The sequence below is a fragment of the Lachnellula hyalina genome, assembly GCF_007821495.1.
Source record: "Lachnellula hyalina strain CBS 185.66 chromosome Unknown contig00101, whole genome shotgun sequence".
In the NCBI taxonomy this organism is placed as follows: Eukaryota; Fungi; Ascomycota; class Leotiomycetes; order Helotiales; family Lachnaceae; genus Lachnellula; species Lachnellula hyalina.
The window spans coordinates 52,829-79,846 of NW_022157215.1; the positions used below are offsets into that span (position 1 = coordinate 52,829).

General features: G+C 46.9%; 7 protein-coding genes across 7 annotated transcripts; 6 read left to right on the top strand and 1 right to left on the bottom strand.

Annotated features, from left to right (window-relative positions):
- Positions 1-3,840: 3,840 nt before the first annotated feature.
- On the bottom strand, positions 3,841-4,994 carry andH_1 (Oxidoreductase; the record flags this gene model as incomplete). The annotated part of the gene is made up of 3 exons (XM_031151933.1): positions 3,841-4,538; positions 4,590-4,868; positions 4,919-4,994. 3 exons carry the CDS (start codon positions 4,992-4,994, stop codon positions 3,841-3,843), a joined length of 1,053 nt encoding a protein of 350 aa, XP_031004049.1.
- A 3,665-nt stretch (positions 4,995-8,659) lies between these two features.
- On the top strand, positions 8,660-10,871 carry LHYA1_G007002 (putative transporter; the record flags this gene model as incomplete). The annotated part of the gene is made up of 9 exons (XM_031151934.1): positions 8,660-8,852; positions 9,041-9,104; positions 9,153-9,269; positions 9,340-9,437; positions 9,492-9,861; positions 9,922-10,062; positions 10,110-10,198; positions 10,265-10,545; positions 10,602-10,871. 9 exons carry the CDS (start codon positions 8,660-8,662, stop codon positions 10,869-10,871), a joined length of 1,623 nt encoding a protein of 540 aa, XP_031004052.1.
- A 948-nt stretch (positions 10,872-11,819) lies between these two features.
- SEF1 (putative transcription factor) lies at positions 11,820-13,940 on the top strand (the record flags this gene model as incomplete). The annotated part of the gene is made up of 7 exons (XM_031151935.1): positions 11,820-12,217; positions 12,267-12,625; positions 12,700-12,778; positions 12,838-13,127; positions 13,190-13,628; positions 13,685-13,758; positions 13,807-13,940. Coding segments are annotated over 7 exons (1,773 nt in total), but the record flags the coding sequence as incomplete, so codon positions are not given.
- A 1,291-nt stretch (positions 13,941-15,231) lies between these two features.
- Positions 15,232-15,475, top strand: LHYA1_G007004 (uncharacterized protein; the record flags this gene model as incomplete). Its single annotated transcript, XM_031151936.1, is given in 2 exon segments — positions 15,232-15,417; positions 15,437-15,475. The coding sequence occupies 2 exon segments, from the start codon at positions 15,232-15,234 to the stop codon at positions 15,473-15,475; spliced, it is 225 nt and encodes a 74-aa protein (XP_031004033.1).
- Positions 15,476-15,549: 74 nt separating this feature from the next.
- On the top strand, positions 15,550-16,880 carry LHYA1_G007005 (uncharacterized protein; the record flags this gene model as incomplete). Its single annotated transcript, XM_031151937.1, has 2 exons — positions 15,550-15,663; positions 15,741-16,880. 2 exons carry the CDS (start codon positions 15,550-15,552, stop codon positions 16,878-16,880), a joined length of 1,254 nt encoding a protein of 417 aa, XP_031004046.1.
- Positions 16,881-17,372: 492 nt separating this feature from the next.
- LHYA1_G007006 (Acyl-protein thioesterase) lies at positions 17,373-18,212 on the top strand (the record flags this gene model as incomplete). Its single annotated transcript, XM_031151938.1, has 1 exon — positions 17,373-18,212. The coding sequence occupies one exon, from the start codon at positions 17,373-17,375 to the stop codon at positions 18,210-18,212; it is 840 nt and encodes a 279-aa protein (XP_031004048.1).
- A 2,816-nt stretch (positions 18,213-21,028) lies between these two features.
- Positions 21,029-22,327, top strand: APP1_0 (Phosphatidate phosphatase; the record flags this gene model as incomplete). The annotated part of the gene is made up of 3 exons (XM_031151939.1): positions 21,029-21,626; positions 21,669-22,074; positions 22,126-22,327. The coding sequence occupies 3 exons, from the start codon at positions 21,029-21,031 to the stop codon at positions 22,325-22,327; spliced, it is 1,206 nt and encodes a 401-aa protein (XP_031004047.1).
- Positions 22,328-27,018: the final 4,691 nt, after the last annotated feature.

A 27,018-nucleotide genomic window follows, 5' to 3' on the forward strand; every position in this document is an offset into this window, starting at 1 on the left:
GCCCATTTGTCGTTTTCGTTCAGCCAAAGCTCAGCTATCGACCGAAGTTCGTTGACAAGCTTAGCGTCGGAAGGTGACAAGAAGGCGTTGCAGGGCGGATCCAAGATCGAAGGTAGGATGGCGTGGGAGTGAGTTGGGTTGCAGGTTGTGCTGGAAAAGCGTGCGGAATATCGGACTGGAGGTTTCAAGTGTGTGCGTGCAGTAGCTTTCTGTGAAGTACGAGGTACTTGACGCGGTTTCGAAGGTCGCAAGTAGGTAAAACACTTTCCCCAAAGGATTTCCAAAAGAGCTATTTGTAGTGGCTGGAGTCTTTCTTTCCTCTTAGCGGCCCTGGTAGGAATATGAAACTCGAAGCTATTCTTGCGCAATTCTTTGGTCAGGCGAATGATGTCTCGGTGATCCAATGGTCTAGAATGGTTCGGAGCTACCCATGGGTAGTATGGGAGATCGATTCCCTGGGCACGATTGTTCCACGTCCATTTGCGAACTTCCTCTTTCAAGGAATAGACGAGGTGGTATTCGGGACGCTGTAGATAGACCCTTTTGTCTATCTTGTTGATGGCGTCCAGGAGGATGTAGAATTGGCTGGTTTCTTCTCCCAGATTCTTCAAGCTCGACATGGTAGGAGACTATGAAAACTTCTGCTTACGAGACTCTTAGCAAGATGAATAATAAAGAGACGAATGGCTTGAAGTCGGGGTTAGTTATGGGTGCTGAGATCTGGGTAGTTTTTCTTCAACCACCCATCTTGCATTCACAAACCCGAAGAAGCCATTATTCACACAATCTATGGCTATACGGCATCATCATTGATATTAGATTATATTGATTGCCCTTTTCAACGGTCTATCTTGTTGGTTCTCAAAATTATATAATTAGCAATTGTAAATTTGTAAGTGTAGCCGACTGCCCCAAATGAATTGATACTCTCGGGATATACTTAAGTGAGATGCTATACTTTGTACTCCAACAGACAGGAGAGTACTTTGCTGTCGGGATAAAATCACCTTGGGGTGTGGCCGAAATTTTCATTTTGTGAGGAAGTGATTTATTTGTCTTTAGTAATGGTTTACTGCGAGTGTGAAAGGAAGCCATGGGCGCTGGTCGGTCGGACTATGCTAGCGATTCAAATTCGGACGGATCATAGCACAAACGGAACGATTATAGGATTTAAGCATTTGCTGCAGTGGTTAAAGAAGCGGGTTGAAACCTTTGATAAATGCGGAGAGGAAAAGCCGGAAATGGTAGTTGGATAAGTTAAATTTGATACATGCGTTTCTTTTGAAAGATATAAAGAATTTTATTTTGACTTATGTATATGAATTGATATTTACTTAGCAAATACTGTATTTACCCATAGTCAGCCTTGGGCCATCTGAACATGCGTTCGGGGGAATGTCTTCCGGCCTTGCCGCCGAAAGGCCTCGTGTAATCGACAAATTTGGTCAGTAATCACTTCCCGAGATGAGAATAATATAATATGCACCATAATCAATCGTGATGACTTCTACTTTCAGATTACTAAACGGTTTCATTCACAAGATTTAAAGGAAACCCAATGCCTCTGTGAAGACTTGCTATGATCATTTCTGTCGTATTTCATATAGCCGACAGACTTTATTTCGAAGCCTCTCATTCAAGATGTCTCTCCTTGTCAACGGCCAATTCCCACCCATCAATCCAACAACATCAAGCAATGTGACAGCCGACGAGCGTATAACCGCCATCGATTTCGTCAATCGTGTCAACTACTTCTTCGAAGAATCTAACCATGACAAAATGGTCAACGCATTCATGCCGGATAGCATGGTATACCACTTCCACGGCACAATCAAAGGACGGGACGAGATCAGACTCTTCTTCGAGCAGAAATACGGCTATCTCATTCCAGGTGTCAGTCGGCATGCTACGAACCACATTGTCGATCGTGATGGGGTCGGTGGAGTCACGGTGCGGTATCATGAGCATCTGGTTCGCTATGTGTGGCCTGCAGATGCGGGAGAATTGAAGGGCGGATATTCTATGAAAAGTAATGCTGGGTTACCGGCAACGTGGCTTTATAGTGAGATGATTGATCGCTTGAAGATGACGGATGAGGGGTGGAAGGTCTCTGAACGATATCTTGGAGCAAGTGTATTTAATACGAAGCTCGATCCTCCCGAGCTAGTTGAGCCGAAAGTTTAGGAAGGGTAAGGGGAAGCTTTGGGATAACATAAACACACCTGAGAGGAGAAGAAAACATTCTCTTCAGTCGCTGGATGAGTGCAACTCAAACTGTTGAATACGCAAACGGAGTAATCCCTCAACCGCCCCACAAACCGTATCATACAATCAGAAACCATCCCACACTCCCACAGTCCCACAGTCCCACACCCCCTTAGTCCCGAACCCTCCTCCTCTTCTTCTAATTCCCGTTCCCACCCCCGTCAGCCCTCCTACCACAATCACGCAACACCCTAACCATCTGCGCCCACCCCTCATCGACACTCATCTCCGCCCAATCCCCCACCAAAACATGTGCTCTCTCCATAACAGCCGCCCCCTCATTTTCACACCGGATCCAAACATCCAAGCCACCCTTCGACCAGTTAACTTCCGTGCGGGCCGTGCAGCGGAGGACGGTGGACAGTGGGGCTGGGAGGCAACCGTTGTGCAGGATGGAGTAGAGGAAGGTGTTGGGCGCTGCGTGGAAGGCTGGGTATATCGATCCGGAGAAGCTGGGGGCGGAACTGTTCTGCTGTGTTGGTGTGGCGATAGGCCCTGGCTGCCCTGACGATCCTTTTGCGTTTATTGTGGTGGGTCGAGAGCTAGGAGGGAACTTTTCCTGGGAGAGACCCGTGGCAGTAGCAGTAACTTGAGGCTCGATGAGCACAGGGATACTGCGTGTCGGGTTCGGAGGTGGAGGTGGAGGTGAAGGTGGAGGTGGTGGAGGGACGCTGGGGTCAACACCAGGAAACACATCATTTGGCCCTAGTTCAACCATCAGTTTGCATTTCAATATCTATCTTACTTGTGAATTTCCCTTCCACGACGCTACCATGACTTACAGAAATGCCCCCAAAGCTGCTCCTCAGTCCTATACTGCTTCAAATCAAAATCCTCCTCATCATCTTCATACCGCGCAAGAGCAAGCTGCTTGCACACTTGGTCGAATGTCTCTGGCGGGATCCCAGCGTCGAGTGCCTTCCGCTGGATATTGTGGAGTTTGAGGATGTACTTTCGGTATGGTGGTTGACCGGGGAAGAACTTGTTTGGCCCTATACGTACACAGTCAGGATAAGATCCAAGGCTGTGGGAGGAAGATTATGTGTGTGGATTGAAGTAACTTACAAATAATCTTGAAAAGCCGCTTCTCTGCCTCGTACTGCTGTACCTCTGTTGAATCAAGCCGGTATTTTATACAAGTCTGTGTGACAATTCCTGCATATGCTGCATAAAAGGTTGTGAGATTCTCTGCGAGTTTTAGGTCGGACTGTGGGAGGGCCCGCTGGCGGATGTACTCAAGCTGAGATGCGTATGGAGCCATCGTAAAGAGAGGATGAATGCCGTAGCAATTTGAACACCCTATTCAATGTGTTACAATGTCCAGATTGAAGTTGAAGATGTGATGCGGAACGCCTGGATCTTCTGATAGGTGTCACGTGGATGGTGGATTGTCTCAATAGCAAAGTAATTGAAATTGAATATCGGAACGATTGTAAAACGTTCTACTGCCGCTGCAGTTCCCAAAAGATAACGCCTGACAAACACGAGGTATAATTTGAAAAACAATTGAGCCGAGGGAGAGGAGTGCAGCCATATCAAAGGAAGCCAGGCCAAAGCGGAAAGCACCACAGGGACTCACTTTGAATAAGCCTCAGCCCTTAGCTTATTGACCTTCTCAACCCTCTCAAATATCCCCATGGTATGTTCCCACACGGTCTTCCCAACCCCCTTCTCACGATATTCCTTTAATATCTTGCTAGTTGCAATATCATCATTCCAATTTACGATATATGCCCCACTTCCCACCTTCCCATCTACACCGTCCATAATCTCCATACCCTTTGGTGCTGGAACACCACTTGCCAAAAGCCCAGCAGGCTTCAGAGGTGCATATATACCACTCGTAGCAATAAAAAGCTGTCGCGCGCCCGTCTCTTCAACGCTGACCAGAAACGGCAATAACAACGGCTTGAAAAGGGCGAAGCCAGCGCGTGCCCAAACAGGTAATTCTCTCGTAATGCCTGTGTTGACGCCCGAGGGGTAGGAGTGGGCGAATGTGGTGCCTGGATCCCGGCCTGCGAATTCCTCGATCATGATGCTGTTCATGGTTATCGTGTGGGTGGCACAGCGAACACCAGAGTAGTTATTCTTTAGCTCTAGGTCATCGAAGTCGAGCTTCCCTTCGCCATGGCCTGCGCTGAGGACGCTTAGGGTTCGGGAGAAGTGAGGAGCTGTTATCGTTGCAGTTCTGAGGAGGGGCCGGAGGTTTTCGATGAAGCGCATGCGCGAGTAGAAGTTTAGGGTGAACTTACGATCAATACCTTCCGGTGACTCTATTGATATGTCAGTGAAGCTAGTTGTAAGAGGGTAAGAATGGCTCCTACCCAGTCTACCAGCTAAGGTCAAGTTTCCTTGCGTCTGAACAATCAAATTGATCTTAGACTCCTTCTTCTCAATCTCCTTGCACACCCTATCTACCTCTGATAATTCCGTCACATTTGCCTGCAAGAATTCAACGTTCCCATCCTTATTGATAGCTTTGCATTCCTCGATGATTCGTTCCGCGGCTGGGGCTGATCTGCCAACGATGTAGACTTTGGGGGAGATGGTGTTTTGAACAAATGCTTTCAAAGTAAATTCGCCAATGCCACTGGTTCCACCAACTATGCAGTATTAAGGTACGTTCCAGTGGGGGGAATGGGGATATGCTGACCGAATAAAGCTACAAGGCCAGGGCCAAGCTCGCGGAGCCTGCTATTGGAGGCGTGGACTACGTCGAGGGCAACCATTATGAGTAAAATTCTGGGATTTGAATTCTTGTTGGCTTGAATTTAGTCTCCTACATCTGCACCCTCGCACCGCAAGTGATGCATGGTACTAGAGAGATGATATATGTACTCCGTAGATCTTGGTGGAAGGAACGCGGTAGTTCGGCCGTGCTTAAGGCGGAGAAGAAGGTGCGCGTTGCGCGGAAGCGTCCGCCGGCGTTAGTATAAAGTGTATCTCCGAATTCAGAACGAAGGACCTCGTCTCACATCATCACAATTGCAGTCAAAATATATTTCTAGGATTTCACTTTGACTTGTTGTTATGTTCTATTTTTGCACCGAGGTCAAGAATGCGTCCTAAACATTGCTCATTGAGTTTGTTGGTGCAAATTCCCCACGTCCCTCCAAGGATATCACTACCACTATCTACCATTTACCATTTACAACTACGCTGTAAAGTTTAGCGTCCAACATATTTCTATTCATGATTTACAGTTTAGGACATAGAGAATCGTGGACCGTGGTCGCCAATGCCGGAAATGGTGGCCATCAGTCCGTTGCCCTGTCATAAAAATTCATACTGGTATCTGGCGCCTTTCATCCATCCATGCGGAGATGTTATATGTTTCTTTGTTGTTCCCGAGTAACTTTCTTGGGGTCCTTTTCCACCGGACCGGCGGTGGTGGAGTGTCCAGTTAGGCTTGAAGATATACGCGGCAGAATGGCTTTCCCTGTCCTCAAATAAGTTCGGGATTGTGGTGGCGATGAAGATATTCCACGCCTATAATATTTGTCATTCTTCGACTGCCTCACAAGGCTTGGCCAATCGTTGAACGCCTTCCCCCAGAAGGGATTGAACCGAGTTGGAGTTGAAGATCTCGTCAGCAAGAGGACTTGGCCCGTCCTCTTCAAATAAGTCAGGGGGGTCGTGGTGGTGAAGACATTCGTCGTCTGTGACATTCGTCGTGCCCTGTTGCGTCACAAGGCTCGGCCTATCTTTTGGTCACTCTTCCAATATTCTCAAGATGATAGCGTTGCTGACTCGCATATATTCCAGTGTGGAGATCCAGGATCTTACACGATCAAGATTCGTGTGATAGACACTCAACACTTTGCTGTTGCCTCGAATTACCATATTCAGTGATTCTACCGTCAAGCCGGAGTACACAGTAGCCATCTCTAGGGAAACACGGCCAAGTGAAAATATATCAGAGGACCTGCCATGAACGGTGTAGGCTGCCACTTAAGGGGAAGCGTACATTGGGGTCTTTCCCGGATAAGTTTCAGTTTGACTTCGCTCGTCGGGATCAAGAACTTGCGCAATGCCGAAATCACACAAGTATAGCTTATATGCTATGCTTTCAGAATATGCCTTGGCCGGTTTGTATCTCTTGAGGAGGATATTGGCCGGCTTAATGTCCATGTGCTTGACCCCACTCTCATGGACATACCTCAACGCGGAGATAAGGCATAGTGATCCCTTCGAAAGCACGTCTTGGTGAGGTCTTTTGTGGTTAGAGCCCCAAGAGGTTCCAGTCCAATTATTGTCAGCATCTGGCATAAACCGCCCTTCCTCCAAATATTCTGCGAGATCCATATCGGCCACAGGATAGAGAAGAGCTGCAAACCTTCCTTCCTTGCCGGTACGTTCCTATTAACTGGACAACATGAGCGTGCTTCAACTTTTGCAACGCTTGAGCCTCCCTCAACATATGTTTTTGGTTCGTCCGATACGTCAAATGCGTGAGCTTCCTCGCTAGCTTGATCCGTCGACATTTCACAATGTCTACCGAAGACGTCGATCCATGACCCGCTGAATCGCAAACCTCGAGCGGTACTTTCTCTCCCGGCCCAAAGTTAACATGCATCCCTCGTCCACACCAATCATATTCATCATCCGCCTCCTCTTTGTCCTCTAGCAAAGGTTGAAACGCAAGTCCTTTTGACTGAAGCAGCTTCCTAGACGACCTTCGAATCATGAATCCCTTGCCCTGCTTCGAATCGTTCTCGACGATTGAGGGTACAGTATGCCATGACTCGACATAGCTGGTAGCTGTGTAGTATGATTCGAGCGTTTGGAGCGAAGCAAACGATGCGGTTGAGAAGCTGCTAGAGTGTCTTATTTCTGTCGTCGTAGCAGGTTGGGTATGGTTGGGTCCATTGTATGATGTCAGTCTTCTTACGGCTGCATTCCCTACGTCTTTTAAAGGAGGGGTTGTGCTCGATTCCTGCTCATTGACTGTCTCCGAACGCTCGAATGACAATGATTGTATATTGGAAGTCCGATTGAGCTGGCCTGATTCGGAAAGGTTTGATGTCTCATCCCTGGATGGAAATATCGCCCGGACTTCCTCGAAAGTCACGTTCGACGACTGATTCTCGACATCAATAGGATGCAATTGATTTAGAAGCTCGTTTGAGCCTGTTATCAAGGTGGCCGTCAGGAACGCGAGTCGCGTGGAAATGGGTCAATTGATCTGCCAATGGGGGCTTCACACCGAATGTGGCCCCCAATGCTGGCATACCTACCTACACAACATATCATGCTACCATTCATCTTTGAAAGAGAAACTACTATAACGGATATCGAATATCTGCACGAGTCTGGGTTGAAAAGGTAAGTGCTTCTCCATGGTAGATTCGATGTGGTGGGGTACACCCAACCCCGCGATTATCAACTTTAGACCCCCCACGCCGTAGGTTTGTCTTCCGAGGAAAATAGACTTACGTCTTTATTAGGCTGGGGAATTGCTGTGTTTTATAGCCACTTCTTCAAAGGTCCATCCAATCCATTATCTGCGAGTAAATCCAACTACTCATAACAACAACGCGGAAATGGGAAGATCCACGTCAGCGCCGGGCTAAAGGAATTTATATAGATTTACTCGAGTACCAGTACTCCTTTTCCGCATTCACGATCTTTCTCCATAACCCAGCACACAGCAATTGGCCATAGCCTTTTGCCTCAAGGTGAGCCGAAATCCTGGCACTCTCCGCCGTCATAATCTTAAGGTTCATTTCTACTCTCAATCGAGCTTCGAATACACGTCGCTGGACATCGTCCATGACAGAAGCCTGGATACACTGTGAGTTTAGTTTACATGTCCAACGGCACCCCGTTAGATGGCACTCGTGATCCACGCTTATTAGCCAGTCAGAAATGATGTTTTACCTTCCAACCTATGTGTTAGTGGTGCCAACAAGCAAGCTAGTCACGTGATTCATTGCCAGAAAAGCACAATAAAACTTTGACGGATGGCAGTCCGAGTGGGCTATGGATTTGCTCAATTGAGCATCTAAATTGATTTTAATGGTATTTATGGCTATCTGGCCCTTTGATCTTGCCATTCCAGGAATCATGCCGAGTGGCGGGCAACGCAGCTTGGCATGCACCTTCCTAATCGTTATCTCTTGCAACATCTTCTTAATCTTTTCAAGATACTATGGAAAACATGACACAAAAAAACAAGGCTGTATGCAGACAGACAGGCTGCGTGCACAGGGATTTGCCTTATCAGTACATTACTATATATCGGCAGATGTCTCAACGAGGGGTAATTCTCAATTGACTTCTGCTGTACAGTCTTAGAAGCAAACACAAATAATTTATATATCTGTGGATAGAACTGACAGGTCCTTACTATCATTAGACATCCTCACATTCGTACTGTTGTGTTGCGCTTACAATGGCTTCGACTTTTGACTCCTCGCATCCGGTCCCAATCATAGCGACACAGGAAGGCATTGTACAGCAAGCATATGCCCATACATATGATGAAAAGCTTGATTTGGACCTGAAGACTCCAATTGACGAGAAGAATCAGTCGTCTTCTGATGTTGAGGTCGTTGTGGTAGATGGAGATATCATTCGGGAGTCTGGTATGTCTTTGATTAGTAGTACTATTCTTTTCACACTTATGTCTCTTCATCCTGCTGTTATTTCAAGATTCCACTTGCTGCATCCCAAGGCAACACTGAATTGGATCAATTGTGCGTCCTCACCTTGGAATTTGCATTTGTCGCTGGACAGGGTGGAAGACGGTTCGAGACGCTAACAACCATTCCAGACTACACGCCAGAGCAGTACAGAAAGCTCCTGAGGAAAATAGATCGATATCTCCTACCATTGATGTGCATGACGGTTCTCATTCACGCGTTACCCCGCTGACGACGACCTAGGTGGATCTGCTACGGCATTCAGCAAACTGATAAGATATCTCTTGGGACGCAAGCGCTTTTTGGTCTTCGCGAGGATACTCATCTCAAGGGCCAGCAGTACCAATGGCTTACTTCTATGTACGTATACAATCTGCCGTCAAGGAATAATAAACCGAGATCTACCGTCGCTGATACTCTTTCCCATTAGCTTTTACATCATGTATATGTGTGGGGAATTTCCATCAAACTTCCTTCTTCAAAGATGGGCGCTAGGGAGAACATTGAGCATTTATATGCTATGCTGGGGTACAATGCTTCTCACATCCTGCTTGAAACCTGTACGATACTGACACTGAACAGGAGTCTGCATAATAACAATCAGCTCAGCCCAGAACTGGTCCCATCTCATGGCCATCCGTGCCCTGCAAGGATTCTTCGAATGCACGATCTCTCCTGGCTTCCTCCTAATCATCGGCAATTGGTATCGAACAGAGGAGCATGCAGCTCGCGCACTGTTTTGGCAATCTGCCAACGCTGGCTTTGGCATAATTGCGGATTTGGTCAACTATGGAATTGGCCAGCGTGCTGAGGAACATGGTGGTCTAGAACCATGGAGAGGGGTGTCTCTATTCTTGGGGTCGTTGACACTTGTTGCGGCTCTAGTTTGTTTTGCCTTGCTTGGAAGCCCGAGGGAAGTTAGGTGGCTGAGTAAGGAGGAAAAACGAATGGCGTGAGTGAACCTTGACACTGTGTTGGTTTAGCAGTTGAATTAACTATCATTTTTGCATAGTGCTGCCCGTATTGTAAGAAACAAAGCTGGTAGAGATGTCACCGGAAGAAAGTGGTCGTGGCCGCAGGTTTCCGAGGCATTTCGAGATCCCCAATTATACTTCTGCATGGTTAATGCTTTCTTGTCATCTGTTCCGAATGGGTGCGTCACTTCCATTCATAAATAGAAAGGTCAGACTAATGCCTCAGTAGCGGATTGACATCATTCGGATCACTCATGTACAAGTCTTTCGGCTTCACAGAATTGCAGGTTCTACTTATCGGCATCCCACGCTCAGGTTCGTTATCCCCCTGCAAATACTCCTTATGCTTGCATGTTAAGTATGTATATTCATTGTCTACAGTCGTCTCTCTCATCATCTTCCTGATAGTCGGTATCTATACTCGTCGAGTAAAGCAGCGTCGATTATACGTTATGGCTCTTGCCACCCTTCCTGCATTTGCTGGGATGCTGGGCATGGCTCTTCTACCAAACACCCCTCATTACAAGTGGTCCAAATGGTTCCTATACCTCATTACCGTACCCTACGTGCTATCGCTCTTCCTAGCTTGGACTCTCATACCATCCAACGTCGCCGGGCGGACTAAGAAGACTGTCATCTCATCCGCCACATTTGTCGGCTACGTAAGTACCCCACCATATTCTTCTCAAAAGCATCTTCTCAAAACTAACATCCCCAGTGCGTAGGCAACATAGCAGGAAGCCAAATCTTCAAGACCAAAGACGCTCCCCAATACATCCCCGGAACTATTGGCTGCGCCATTTGCCTCGGTGCCGAATTCGTTCTTATTGCTGTATGGCGTCTGTATTATATGTGGCAGAATAAGAGACGAGACCGCATGGCTGCTGAGAGTGGGGTTGGCAAGGAAGAGCAGGAGCGCTTGGGGAGGGAAATGGGCGAGAGGGATGTTACGGATCTGCTGAATCCTTATTTTCGCTATACCATGTAGAGAACTCTGCAGTAGAGGGAGAGTGCGATGGCATGTATAATTTACTGTCCCTTACTGAGCTGGTTCTGTCAATTGTAGCCAGGTTAAGGTTCATTTGGGCAATAAGCGTTTGTGGTGTAGTGGAAGGGATGTTTCCTGACTTCTCAACAATCAATTGTCCATTCATCCATGCAATTGACACTGGTACGTACCTGAGATGTTAGTTCAGTCTTCTACTTGAGTAGTATCCAAAATAAAACGTCGGTACATCTGTTTGTATCATTCGTGTTTCCTAGGTAGCTTCGCCTGATGTCACAGAACGATTGCCCATGCGACACGCAATTTCCATTCCCATTGATCGTGCTCCTCCCTAACATTATCACCAATCGGCTCTTGTTGAATCTTCTTTCTAGGTACTGTGTTGGCTAAAACAGTAACTCCGAACGCATCGGGCCGTTCGCGGCATCTCACGAGTCACGTTACCACGCGACGTCTATGGACATCAGGCGTTGTCGTAACTATGTAATATATCGCAGGGTCTTTCCTACATTGCTCTTGCACATATATATCCGACTGCTAGACCTATTCGGATAAAAAAGAAGCCACACGCATGACAGAAGTTACATAATTCCATCTCAATGGCTAGTAGTGTACGAGACTCAACCGAATTGGAACCCCCCAAAACCAATGGAGATGCTCTGACATCCCGTCGCACAAGGACGAAACAAGTAGTGTGCTCAGCTTGTAGGCAGTCTAAGGTACATTGTTATCCATATCCAATCACTCACGTGGGGATATGAGGCTGATATGAGAAGGTTCGTTGCGTGAGCACCGGCCCGGAGGACTGCTCAAGATGCTCCCGGCTAGGCCTAGACTGTAAAAGGGATACGACCTATAAGAGACAAAGCAAGAGTCGGTAATTATATGCTCTACACGCAGTGCGATTACCATACTTACATTGAGAGTAGAAAAATTGCTGATCTTGAGAAGCAAGTACAGCTTCTCGCATCCGCGTTTAGTGGATCTGGATCTCAACCTGGAGATAGGCGACGATCGACGCAAAACCCAAGGCCTTCAAACCCCCAGGCTCTTCAAAACGATATTGCTTCAAATTCCCGAGAGAGCAATTCAGGTTCCACTGGTACTTTAAATAATGCTACTGGATCAGTCAATCTCAACTCCTGGCTTAGCCCCCAACCCCACATTACCGCGAACGGACCGAGCTTCACCCCGGATTCTCAAAGCTTTCTCAACAGCCCGGAAGAAACCTCATCTACTTATAGTAGTCCTAGGCCACCCGCCGTATCATCCAGATCGATCAAGACGGTCCAGTTGAATGCTGCACAGATTGATAATCTGTTCCAGATGTAAGCTTACATACTATTTGATATACCGACTAGCGTCTAATCCCCCTAGCTTCTTCGAACATTACCATCCATCGCTCCCTTTCCTAGACCCATCAAAGTCTCCAGATGAATATTACAGCTCTGGAGAGCATCTATTTTGGGCCATAGTTGGACTTGCCTCTCGTCGCTACGATGAAGACTTCATGCTGTTTGCCGTGCTGTCCGAATGGGTGCCAAAGCTTGTCTGGTCCGCGATCTCCACGCCACCATATAGCCTATCCACAGTTCAATCTATTATTCTCATATCAGCGTGGCCTTTCCCAGTAGATTCTACATACAAAGCCGCGTTGGTTACCTTGAGCTCTATTGCAATCAGCACTGCCATGCAGCTTGGGCTTCATCGACCCATGAACGCAACAGACTTCTTACGTTCGTTCGCCCCAAAACCAAGTCACTCTAAATGAGATTTCTATATAGTAGAACGTTCGCTAATTTTTATACAGAAACAAAAGCCACCATCAGTGAAAGGGATTGTAAAATGAGAACAGCGACTTGGGCGGCCGCCAACATCTTGTCACAAAGGTACCTAAACCCTATAGCGTGTGCAGCGTTCATCCAACTTGATACTAAACCAACAACAGTCTAACTTCTACATGGGGCCTCTTACCCATAACCCCATTCGACAAAACGATCGATTTTGCATGCCAGACTGGTAATATATACACAGTACCAGACGATCTCCGCTGCAAATTAATACTCCAGCGATACTGCAATCGAGTCACCCAAGTAATTTACGGTGATCTTCGCGAGCCCCAAGGTGATAGCAACGCGGGTGATCGACCTAGTTTCGCATTAACATGGGAAAGTAACCTCAACGCCCTGAACTACGAGCTCGACGAGATAGAACAACAACATTCCCATATGTTCTCAAGTAACGCCTTCCCTACCCCATTTTCCGTTTTTATAACCTCTCATTCTAACAACTGGTTGAAGTGTACGACCGTATATACGTCTCCGCTGCGCGTCTCTACATGCACTCCATGTATTTCTTCGACTCCTCCCCCACACCAACACGCAAAACCGGCATCCTCCGCGCCTACGCCTCCGCCTTCTCCTTCACCACTCTCATAACCTCACTCGACAGCACCCACAAGCTCTTCTCCTACATGTGCGCGTACCACATCCGCATGTTCCTCGTCGCGACTTGCATCCTTCTAAAAGTGCTAAGGTCGAGTTATAGACATGATATCGATTTCGAGGCAGGGAAGAAGCTGTGTAACGATGCGACGGTGGCCGCGAGTAAGGTTGCGGTGGGCAGTGGGGACTCGACGGGCAAGCTGGCGAAGATGGTCGCGCAGGTTTGGCATAGTGGGGATACGGACGTGCTGGAGGAGCCGCCGGAGTTGTTGGTTAAGTCGAGGTTGGGTGCTAGGTCAGTTTTAGGTTTTCCCAGGTCTGTTTTATCTCAGGTTTGCTGATGCGTGGCAGTATTATTTATGATTTTATCTGGATGTGGCGACAGGAGTTTGGGGGTGTGCCGGAAGCGTATCCTTCCTCGAGATGTAAGTCTAGATTTCTCTTACTAGAAAACCAGTCGCTGATCTGCCAAGCCAAACCTAGCAGCCCACCACCTGAAACCATGATGTTCCAGCCTCTTGACGTCTTCCAAGATGCGTCTTTCGTGGATTTAGATTTTCTCAATGATCCCAACTGGATGGAGGGTCTCGAAGAGCCTACGACGTGATCCGCACTGTCGTGATAAATGATTCGCTTATTGGAGTGGAAATCAGAATCGGCAATAGAGGGATAGTCAGACTTACTTCGCATAGGGAAAATGTAAAACATGCAATTATTTCCTCTTTTCAAATAAGAAGCTTACTTCGAGAATGAAACCATAACTCTAGTGCATAAAGTAGGTTATATCAGACGCAGGAAGACCTGCTATTTGTCCAGCCCTGAATTCTATTACTTGATATATAATTTTACATCATTCTTCTATTTATACATCCTAGTAAATAAACCTTTGGCGCTTCTATTTTTTTACCTCCGTCCTTCCTCTAGTAAATGGTTGAAACTATTGCTAGTTTTACAACTGATTCGATCCGTATTTAAATCCTAATTAATAGCAAAGAAAATGTTTACTTCTAATAAGTAGTCAACTACAATAAAATCCTGTTTAAGTCGTTCGTTCTATTCAATTTTTTCTAAATTGCTAATGAAAAGGCGGGGGTGGGGGCTAGAATTTTAAGAATTTTATATTCAAAACGATCTCATATATAAAACTTGATTAGGACAGCTTTCTTCCCTAAAATATTTGCTTCACCCGACTTTGAGCTAATGTATAGTAGAAACCAGCCAAGCATTATACCCTACCTCCTCTGTATGCCTCGACTTCCGATTGCGATCCATACGACCTAGACGAACCATATCGTCCAGTTGAGTCGACCTCCATTTGAGATCCATACGATGTAGACGAACCATAGCGTCCCGTTGAATCGACTTCCATCAAAGATGGATAGCGTTGAACCTTACAACAGCCTAATCGTTATCATTATTCTACAACATCGGTCTAAGCAAAAGAGACCCAGTCCTGATCCTGGATGCGGCCATCTGCTACTGTAAGCGCGCGCGCAGCTACCGAGGCCTACTTAGGTCAACGGGTAGGCTAGGAAGCTAGATACCAAAACAACCGACCCGAGCGCCTATAGTTCTACCAAAAACAATATTAATCTCTCAGGCCCATCATTATCAAATCGCTACTCAACCCTCGGAATGGCATCCCATATCACTGATGATGATGTGAAAAAGGCTCTGTCGCTCATTGAAAGCGCCAGGATGCCTCACCCTTCTGGCCCGCTCCTTTCATCCTTCATCACCGAAGCCCTTAGCCCTCGACTGGCGGCTTAGTATGTATTGAAGGCATGTTAGTCTAGTCATAGTCAATAGATAGACCTTCTTCCTATTGTGTCTGATTGGAGCTATCTCATCGAAGCCAGTACGTCTCTTAATTTATACCCTTTTCTTTTCTTTTCATGATGGCTGAAAAATATCAAGTTTCAAAATATGGCCGTCCTCCAGCAGTTCCTGATGCAGCCACTCAGGCTGCCATCACTAAACGTGATGGGGGAAAGTGCTGTATTACCGGCAAAGCTGGTCATTTTATGGATCCGCTGGTTGTTGTCCCAATTCTCCCTGTTCCGTCTCGCTGGTTCGAAGACAAGGTATGTTTAGTGATCGAAGACGACCATGACGCGACGAGAAGCTGATACTTGTCATTGAAAGGCCCGAATCTTCAACATGCTCGGTGCTTTTTTTACCCCTCTTATCGCGACTGGTGGCTTGCTTATGCTCAAATGCCTGAGGATATGAGCCCATATCATAATCACTGGCTTGTCCGCAAATCAGCAGCCAACGCCTTCGCAGAAGGACTTGTGAAGTTAGACAGGTTGCAGCCGTCAATGGTCGAAGTGAGTTTACGACTGATACACCACATATACACTTCCATTTATTTATCCCCTTCTATTTTACTAATACCATGGAATAGTATGAGGTTAAACCTATCTTTATTGGAACGGAAGATACAATTGATCTTAACGGTTCTTATCCGTTGCTAGGTGATCATTCTCGACTCGGTATCGAGAAAGTAGATCCACGCTTTATCGGGACTCATGCTCGACTCTGCCCGAGCATCCGTTGGCTCGGCATCAAAAAGCAGATTTCCCGGAACACGAAAGTTCACTCATCAACATCAACAGACCTCGAAAACCAATCAACAGCAGGCCCCCAGACCGACCAAAGAAGCCCTTTTTCTTTTCTCGGCCTACTGAAAGCTGCGTTTCTCGCAGTCTGGCTCATGGTCCCAGATGGAGTGCGGATTGTCACCTACAAGATGTTGCAAAAGGTAGGACATCGCCTTTACGGGAAACCTAACGCCTACGAGCTCGTCCAGAGACTCCCTTTTGGGCTCTACCTTAAATATTCAGGAGATCCAGACGCATTTCGCAACGAGTTCAACGCCCTAAAATTGGTACGCCAGTATAGTTCGGTCCCGGTACCTCGGCCTCTTGACTTGGTCATTGCACCAACAAAATCAGATTATCCATTTTATTCCCCTGATATATATCTTGTCACGTCCCGCGTTCCGGGCATACCTATAGCACGCTGCCAGGACATGCTATCTGACGAAGATGGCGCCGAAATCGTTGCTCAGATGCAAGTTTATCTGGCCCAAATACGAGCCATCCCCAAAGTCGTCAGCCCAGAATATGCCATATGCGACACTTTGGGTGGGGCTTGTAGAGACCCTCGCATCAAAGGTGCAAATCCAGTTGGGCCGTTCTTGGACGAGGCGGCTTTTAGTCAAGTTCTGCGAAACTCGGACGAGCCGAGCCGCAGGGGCCATGAGATCGTATTCACGCATGGGGATCTGAATTCCTGGAATATCTTGGTTGATCGAGTTGTCCGGCCGGATGGGACACGGGGCTGGACGGTGACGGGGATTGTAGACTGGGAGACTTCCGGGTATTACCCAGAATACTGGGACTATACTAAGGCGTTGTTTGAGGGGTTTAGGTATACTGAACGGTGGCGTGACTTTATGCACGATATCTTCAGGGCTTTTGGGGATCTTTCAAAGGAGTTTGAGGTTGAGAAGAGGAGCTGGGAAGAAGGTGATTATATATGAGTATCCTGCGTCGGTAGCCTAAACCCCTGATTGAAAAAGACATGCTTGTCCTCAAGTTCGAATCTGGAGTCTAATCGTTATATTTTCCAAAAGCTGATCCACGTCCCGCTGACACTAACTACTCCTTATCATTCGGCGTCGAATTTACTACATCGCCGATCCTTCACGACTCATATATAACATCTAGAATTACTGCACATGTCATTCTAGATGTGCATTCCAAGTTCATCTAAAATCGAGTTGAAGATATTGTGAAATATTTGGTCTACCACGTGATACATGTTGGAATTCTTTCTTTTGAATCACGTGTTGTTTAATCTGATCTTAGCTTGGCATGGTTTTAGTCAGCGGTTTTCTTTATACGAACCGCGCGCGGTTCAAAGGCTCCGGTGCTTGTTCATCTTCAACACAGCCTAATATATGCGCAGATAAACACTTTCCGAATCGCTAATTCCTAGGGACTCCATACTATCCCTCTCAAAATACTCAACAATGGATGTTCCCTTGATCACTATCTCTCCTTCCGCACCCCACACGCATACGGTTGTGTTCTTACATGGACGCGGAGACACTGCCAAAAACTTTGCTTCATCTCTGCAATACTCAACAGACTCACACAACCGCACGCTACCGGAAATATTCCCTTCCTTTCGCTGGGTATTCCCACAGGCAGAGATACGGCAGTGTGTGGCCTTCCCTGGCGACAAAATCTCGCAGTGGTTCGATATCTGGAACGTGAGCAACTTCTCCGACCATGAGGAGCTACAAGCTACTGGTCTAAAAGAAAGCGTAACCAATATAAGACGCATCCTTCCAAGTGAGGCTACCGTCTTAGGCGGTCAATGGGACCATCTCGTGCTTGCTGGCATCAGCCAAGGCGCTGCGACTAGCGTGCATACGTTACTGAATTTGAGTCTGCCGCCGCTGGTAGACGGTCAGCAGGTGTCACGTAGGCTGGGCGCCTTCCTTGGTTTTTCGTGCAGGATGCCATTCCCTGGGAGATCGCTCGTCGAGACGAGGAAAGTGCTTGCCTTGGAGGGCGTCACGGCTGATGATGAGGTTATACGCAACACCCCTGTGTTGCTTGAACATTGCATCGATGACCCCCTTGTTCTGGTGGGAAACGGCCGCGTCTTACGAGACACGCTGCGGGGATTTGGCGCGCAAGTAATGTGGAAGGAATATCCCAACGGAGGACACTGGTTTAACTCGCCGGTGGGAATAGATGATGCTGCGGAGTTTCTGAACAACTATGTTATTAAGAAAGTAGGTGCTGGGACAAGTCTACCAAGCGAGACCCACGCATTGCCCGAATCGATGGACTTATCCTAGGAAAGTTCTAGAATTGTATTACGTTCTTTTATTTCGTAGGCTTAGTCTAGCATCTAAAGGCTAGGCTATAAGGAAGATGAATGTTTTCAAACGCTAAATTGTTATCCTTCGAATTCATCAATCCTGCAATTTGACTTTTGGGGACACAAAAGACAACCGCGTGTCTTAGTGGAGAGGGGGCCACCAATATTGGGGATCGGATACTCCAATGCTAAGAGCAAGGCCACCGCTGGTGGCTCTCCGCCTCCGCTTACAATATGCAACGCATTTCTGAGTCCAACACGGTCAGAATCGTCTATTCGAGACAATAGATTCTGTCCAATTTCCTCTTTACCGCATCTGAGAGCATCATGAAGTGGCGAGTCGCTGCAGACACCCCTCGTCCATATTTAAGCGCCATGGGAAATAAGCTCTTCGACCACGAGACCATGGCTATTCCAACTGGCTAGATAGAGCGTAGTACGCTTATTATGGTTCTCTCTAACAATATCGATACCCTTGAGAGTCGATAAAGCCTAGACGGATTTCAAATGTCCGTACCCAGCCGCGCGTTGGAGAAGTCCTTGTTCCTTCACGGCATCAGGTGCTCTCTGTTCCAACAAAAGCTCAATAGCTTCCTTGAATCCATTCCAAGCAGTCCAGTCCATTGCATTGCAGTCATATTATACTTGGTTCTGTCGAGAATGTCTTTTTTCCATGTCTCAGCGGCTCCTTGCTCGAGTTCTTCGTTTTCGGATATAACGGAAGCACCTTCCGCCACAAATGCTTTCAATTTGCGAGCTTGCATGAGGAGCTTGACAGTTACCGAAGTGTTTAGACTCGACAGCAGCAAATCAAGGAAGAGTTTGATGAATTCTGTAAAGAAACCATTGGAGCGCCATGGGTGAGCAAGACTTCAACGATGCCAGCGTGCCCAAGCTTGCTTGCCTCCACAAGTGCGTTGTAGTCTTCTTCATTTACAACTGAGATATTAGGTTGCTCCTTCAGAAAAAGTCACAGTATGCTCACAAATCCAAGTTGCGAAGCGTCAGTAACGATATTTACGGATTCTACATCGCCCTCAGTAGAGTCGAGATTGAACTCATACTTAAGTAGCAGTGTGGCTACTTCTGATTGTCCGTTGCGAACCGCCTCGCAAAGTATCACAGAGCCCAGCATATCCCTGGTCTCCTTGATCTTGGGCCACTAGTTGACCAAGTTCTGAAGAACACTGATGTTTCCAGTTCTCACACATGATACCCAAGGTAGCTTAAAATGCCTCATCTGATACTTCCAATGGCCAACAACGCTCTACGATTGCCCTCTTTACGCTCTATCGCGAACGTGACGCTGTTATGCAAGGACTTGAATCACTTGCCGCGCTCGCGCTGGTGCAAATACCAACGGAAGATGATCAGCGAGCATGGCATACCGGTCGCGTTAGTGCCATGAACAGTCGCATCCCGTTAGCCATAAACCACCATAGGTTTGCGACGGTCAAACCCCGTAATCTTTTCGCATTGTATTTTGCCCATATTCTTGATGCGCGGCTGGAACTCTTCCTCAGCCCCACCCTCTTCAATTCGCATTCCAACTTGGTTGTATTCCTCTTGGAGGATCAATTCGTCAGCCATTTTGAATTTTGCATTGACGTGCAAGACTTGTCCAAGAACTTGAAGGATATGGTGATGGGGAGGAAGGAAATATATTCCATTATTCGGTCTTTACGGCCGAACTTGCCCTCTATCCAATACCCTTTGCAGGTTGTGCATTGGAGTGCAGCCGAGTACAACTTCCTGTCAACAAAGTAACTATATAGCGGCTCACATGCTTCTCTCTCTAGTGAGCTGCGCCTGAGCCCTCATGCATATAGCCACTCTGGTACAGAATGGCTCAGATGGACTGTCTTGCAGCCCGTAGTAAAGCTGAAAACTCCAATGGGACTTGCACCCCAAGAGCCGTAGGATACATAGAGAGGATGTTTGAGGCCATGTTGTAATCCACGATATATTAAATGGATACCCTGGCCCGGCAGGGTATTTGTTGGGAGCCTCGCTGACTGACAATCGAGAAGTAGTGCTACGATTGGTCATTGTCGACAATTCTATCAACTACCGCGTGTACCGCATATATCTGCAGCGCCCAGATCATATGATGCTTTTGGATCATGAGTTCGAGAGCCGCGTGCGCGTGCCACCATGTTCTCATATACAGTCTGCCGTGTGCCCCAGAGGCCGACTGTTTGAACCCCAATACTACCTTGGATGAAGGGGAATGAGGAACGGTAAACCTGGTGGTTTTCGTCAGGTAACTCTTATCTCTTTCTTATCCTCAACATGAAGAACAGAGAAAGCTTTCGTGACTAAACTTCTAGCTGACCTGAAGCGTGCAGATTTGTGAAACAGGTTATCGATCATGGCTTTAAGGTTAACTGGCTAGCGCGGCTGACTAATCACTCACAATCCTGCCCTATCTCCTCTCCTCTCCTGGCTGGACATGTAAGAAACTGCACCACCATATTGCAATATATGAAGCTTTATGAAGGTACTTGGTAGTATCTACGATATTCTCTATACAATATATTAAGGTTGTCGAGCCTGAACTTGTCTAAACTAACATGAAGCTTACGTGCAGATTAGCTAATATATGTCCTCTTACATCAGCCTCGTGCTACCCTCCCAGTTTCCTTCTCACCTTACCCCTCTCTCTTCCCCTTCACCTTCAACTGCTACAGCTACACTTCTTTTCTTTTGATATTCTAGCACAAATTAGAAGCCTACCAGAAAGCCGCCAACATCACCATAGAGCTGTTTTTGGCCTCAGATAACGCCAACAATATGTCCGACTTCGAACGAAAGATGCGCCACGAGCGCAAGTTCCACGACATCGAGTCTAACTTACCCAAGATCAGAGCCGACCCTGCCTCCGACAAACGTCCAACCCTCACCAACGATCTCTTCTCACACCTCGGGCACTGGAACCCCTTCCCCCAGCAAATAACCGCGAACGACACCGTATGGCTGCTCGACAACACCGCGTATCGAAGCCCCAAGACCAACGAGTGGCAGGCGGAGTTTGTGGCTGCTGTCTTTGACCAAAACTCGGGCGTGGAAATAAGTACTGTCGTGGCAGATGTGGCGGAGAAAATAGGGATCGGAAAAGGGGATGCGGCGGAGGCTACGATCCAGGAACGGTTGATGCCATTTGTGCAGAGCGTACTGCCGGGAAGAGTTGTCAATGCAGAGTTTGCGCAGAAGGAAGTGCTGAAATTGGGACCGGGCGGGCGGAATGGCATCAGTAGCGATATCAAATCTATTCCGGGGTTTGTTAGTGGAAGCGTTGTCTCGACAGTGGCAAGAGTACCGCAGGGCGCGAATGGAATATTGGAGGGGAAGACATTCTTTGCAGAGCCAGAAGGATGGGGTCTTATATCTGGTAAGGCTGGTCCTTCACATTCAACGTCATTCAGCTAATCAGGTAAAGATATCGACGATACTATTAAGGTTACTCAAACTAGCGACCCTATTGGTATTCTACGCTCCACATTTGTTTCCGAAGCGACCCCTGTACAGGGTATGCCAGAACTCTACACCTATATCCAAAGCCTCATCACAAAAACTGCCCCATTCTTCTACCTCTCCGCCTCGCCCTACAACCTATACTACTTCCTCAGCCAATTCCGTCAAAAGTTCTACCCTCAAGGAACCATGATCCTACGAGATGCCAGCTGGATGAATTTGTCCGGTTTACTCACGAATCTCACACTTGGCACCCAAGAATACAAAGTCGATCGGATGGTCAAGATCAATTCATGGGTCCCACGTCGCAGAATGATTTGCATTGGAGACTCCACTCAATCCGACCCTGAAGCCTACGGAGAAATGTAAGTCTTTTCTTTGTTTTATCCTCGGACACTAATTGCGATTCGCGTTAGATTCCACAAATTCCCAGGCTGGGTACACTTGATTCTCATCCGCAAAGTCACAGACATCGCAGCTATTGGTCTTGAAGAGAAGAACGAGCCGAAACGGTTCGAGAAAGCCTTTGATGGTGTTCCAAATAGCGTCTGGCACGTTTTTGAGAGTCCTGAAGAGTGTTATAAGATCATCAGTGATGTCATAGGGAATAACAGCTAAGTCGGGGTATGATACCCAAATTGCACAGTCAACGCTGTGCTGAATGAATCAAGCTATTCGTCTCACTCAATCTGAAATGTAATGTCTTTCATGCCGAGTTAGGCTAAAACACCGGCAAGTGGGGGCTGGCTAGTAGAGCTTACTTCTCGTTTTCGACAGGAGGACGTAGAAAACAATAGCTAGCTGTTAGCTATCCCATGCTCCTGTGGTTTAATTATCACTTCTACCGTACCCAAAACACCTAAATTTTTCTACTAAATGTTTTCCTCACTCCTATTGCGCAACATGAAGTAATATCAAAGGGATTCATCTCTATATTGAGGCCGAAGTACCACTCTAAGGTTTAAGCAAAATCTCCAGTTTTCCAAGTCCAGTGCGTCAACTATCTTCTTTTGTCACGGGACTACTCGCCCCAAATATTTTTCTCTGATTCATAATCGTAGTTGCCATCCACGCCGGAGTCGATTAACAAGGACTGCAAAGTGGCAACAGGAACACTTTGGTAGAAGTCCCATGGAAACTCGCCCACCTCTTCAAGAACATACTTTGCCATTTCATCACCCAACGTGACAGTGCTTGGGATTACATCTCCCGATCTGGCCAGCTTGCGGCTGTCCTCGGTGTGCTTGTAGGGGTGCTTGAGTCCAGAGGGAAAATCTCAGTCGGATGTCCAAGTCCATTGACAGCGACCCCTAAGCAAGAATGTCTCCAGCTTCAATGTCTGGTTCCTGCTTAGTTCCCACAATGTGAGGAAGAAATCTGGCCACTGGTTGCCGCGAAATACACATCTGTTTAGGCCGAAGTTCTTGAGGGTGTTGCTGTTTCTCTCGATCATGTTGAGCAAAGACTTGGCATCGATCAAGAGCTCGGTCAAGTAAAGCGTGTGCAAATGTGGCCAGACTTTCCTGCCAAGGTATTCTTCCAGCGAAGAGCTGTTCCATGCTAACTATTCAATGTTCGCCCGCGCTAGATGAGATCGGTCTCTTGCGTTTTCTTGGGTTGGGTACTCGAAAGTCAATCGAATAGCGCGTAGCTCTTGTGCGCCTTCGAAAACGCGTGCCAGAAGCCCTTGTTTGACAACCGCTTTCGGATCGGGAGTTTCGTCGGGACTTAGAGTCCTTAACTTGGCAGTTTCCTTCCATGGAGCGGCATCATCCTCATGGTTGATCTTGAGATTGACAGTCTCGAGCCGACTGAACGTGTAAGCAACGTGGGTAACGCTTTCGGAACACAGAGATTAAGCATTGCTAAAGGAAGGGATTAGATCGTCTGATCGTCACCTCCTTGCATTCCTTCTGAAAAATACTAAAGAAAGGAATGCACACCTTGATCCCGTGAAACAGCCTTATTCTTTTGGTTTTGTGTGCTGGAGATGCTTAGATATTATCAAGCGTCTATGTAGTAGATTCTTATTATTATTATTTCGAAAAGAAGCGAGCTGGGTAGAATACGTACTCCATGTCACCCCTGTCCCTCCTAAGCTAATGCTCAAACACCCGGGTTGTGCCGCCCCTTGAAATCCTTCCAGAACACGTTCTTAAGCACAGCCTTGGTGATAAGGATAGGTGATACACATGGCCCAAATAAATCATTCCTTCCTGTTTTGCGACAATTCGTAGTAACTATCCTCGGAGAGGCTGAGGGTTTATTGCACATTTTTGATCACGATTTATTCCCTCGAGAGTCTTAAAATAGTCATGAGTATGAGTAAGTTTCTAGAATGTCCCCCCCCCCCCTTCCCCCCCCTTCATCGTGACTCCGCCGCTTGAAGGAAATTGATTCGTGAGGCCTCTAGAGTATCACTTCCAAGGCTACACCGCCTATTAGTGAGAGTCTGTTTAGCTGAAGAGAAGACCTTACAAGACTGTCAAAACACCCTTACGCCTTGCCTCATCCTTACAAATCAGGGCTGTCGTCCTCAACAATCTCTTCTGGTGGTATGATCCCTCCAAACTCTTCGATATACTCGGTAGAGACAGAACGAATTCCTCTTGCCAATCCCTGTAGTCTGTTCCACAAACTGGTTCTTCGTTCCACCGCCTCCCTCATTGCGTCAAGGTTCTCTGACTTAACCCTTCTAACCGTTTTGAATTTGTCTAAGTACAAAGTAACCTCTGTCCCTTTGATTAGCTCCTTCGCCTTCTCAGCCTCCTGTCTCCTTGCCATCCCAGCAATGATGGACTTAGTAATCGCCTTGTCAAACTTAGCGTCATCAGAACCGCTAGTCTTTAATTTGGTGCGATATTCGATAAGATTCTGGGAGGGCACCCATGCCATTGGATTGTCAAGGTCTTCTGCATCAAAGATAAACCATTGATCAATTAACGTCCTGAGTAAAGACGTTAAGATCGCCCCTGACATGTTTTCTGAACCGCTGATTGTCTTTGGAATATCGCAAAGATCTTTATATAACACGGTTATTAGAAGAGGATAGTGCCCCTTCTTAACCATGCCTATAATGTCTGTATGAAAGAGGCTATTCCGGACGGCATATTGATGGATACACTCCAACATTTCCTTCAGCTGGAAGCTTATTCCATCACACGCCTGGGATATTGCCATATGAGTCGGACATTGTGTATGGGTATTTCCACCTGTCAAGACCTTTTCGTATGCTTCCTTTTCATTTTGAAGGGTAGCATCGATGTCGGTCCAGTATTTGTTGACCAAAGCCTTCCATCCCGAAACCTCTCTCTTGATAGCGTCAGCTTTCATCCTAGTGCAAATATCGCCAAGAATGTCTCCATATCTGGCATAGAATCCGAATTTCTGTAGGCGTAGTAAAGCCTCCTGGAGCTCATCGGCGTTTTCCGTCTTGGTGTACGCTAAAGCTTTGATGTACTGCACAGATTGTTCGTAGCTATGAATTTGAGCTGCAAGCTCTTCCTGGATCATTATGATATCCGCTTTCTCTACATCTGTATGGTCCTCCTCTGCATCCAGACTAAGCCATCTGGCACAGGTCTCCTTATAGAATCGTAACGCTTGTAGACCCAACGGTGAAAAACAACGAGTAGTGCTTTGTATACTGATTTCCGCGTACCGTAGTCCCTTTCTGATTCTACGGGCATTGTAGTCGTGTGTGTCCTTTCCGGGCTTAGGACATTCCACGATTTCATCAAAGGTTTCGGGGTATTCGTCGCCAAGGAGGGTTTTTGTCGTTGCTCGCAATCGTTTTCGAATTATTAGAGGGGGGGGGAGATGGGATCGAAAGGCGAGACGAGGCAGACATCTTTATGTATAGTTGGAGTACGATGTGTATATTCTGGTTTGGTTGTGCGTAGTGATAAAGCAAAATCAATCAAGTTACAGTGTAGCTTGGGTTACTATTTTAGCAGCGACGATGCAACTAATTAATTACCTAGTGTTAAACCGTGATTTTTTTGGCGAGGACCCCTTTAAATCTCTTCTAGTGTTTATTCGTAAATCTAAGCCAAGATTCACGAGTAGACTATATTTACAAGTGGACTAGCTTATTTATGAATTATAATTTAGTGTCTTCCAGGCCATCCAAAGAAAATTAGGTAAGCGAAGGAGACATCACTCTTCGTGTTGGTATCACAAGGTAATCACTTTACTACACGTGTAGGTCCGTATTTGATGGTACTGGTGGTTTCATTGGTTGTTGGTTCATTTTCTAGTTAAAGTGGTAGTTGCAATGCGAAGAGGTTATCCCCATTGCTGAGTCAGCTAGCCCAAGTCACATAACCAGAAAGCCTCTAAGCATATTCCCCATACACTTCGCTTTGGTCATAATATTATGAATGATTTGGATTCTCTTACTCTGTTTGCTGTTCCGATTTCCCAACCAACCGGGCGGGTGATCATGCACCAAGTTTGCGCAAACTGCAAGACATCGAAGAACAATACCTTATTAGGCAGGCAATAAACTGATCTCTTTAATCTTATCAATCTATCTTAAACCCATCCTGTTTGAAAAGCTAGTCGCGAATTGAGTTGATTTGAAGTTACCCAGTCTCCACATCAGAAGAAAGAGGAGAGGTTAGAAATTCCCTAGTCGGGCCTGGCGGCCTTGAAACGCTCGCTTACGTCGCTACCCCCTTGTGGGTTTCAACGATGATTGGGTGTGTCAGGGGTAGGAGCAGGGCCTTAGCGATACCTGGAACGTGTTCTGTGAGAGAACTGGGGTCGTTGGGAGTGAGTTGTGCGGGAGGATAAGGATTCGTCGATGAAATCGGAGGGTATCATGCGTTGTAACGCTCCCCGCAAAGGGCAGGGGCCTTGTTGCGTCTTTACGCACGCGATAAGGTGATGTTCGTCTGTTCATCGGATATTGGGGGGAGGGGAGGGGAGGCTACTTGGGCTGTGCCAAGGATTTCAAACAATCCCACCAACCTTGCTACATTGCCTGCTTGCCTATAGAGTCGATTTTAGGGGTTGATCCGAGCTGTGATTGAGGTGCAGGTTGGGTTGTGTGGAAACAGCACAGTTGCGATGAAGTACTTTAAGGTCGCATCGAGCCACACAATTAACCACTCTCTCTACCGCACTTCTACTTCAGCCTTTTTCCTACCCATCTCTCGACGAGAAATCTCTCTTTCTACAATTAGTCACTCCTTCAAATTTACTTCTTTACCAAAGCTGGAACTTGGTCTTTTTTCACTGTTTTATTACAATCAATAACCATATCAGTAAAGCATTCCCTCCTTGAACTCAACACATCAGCCACC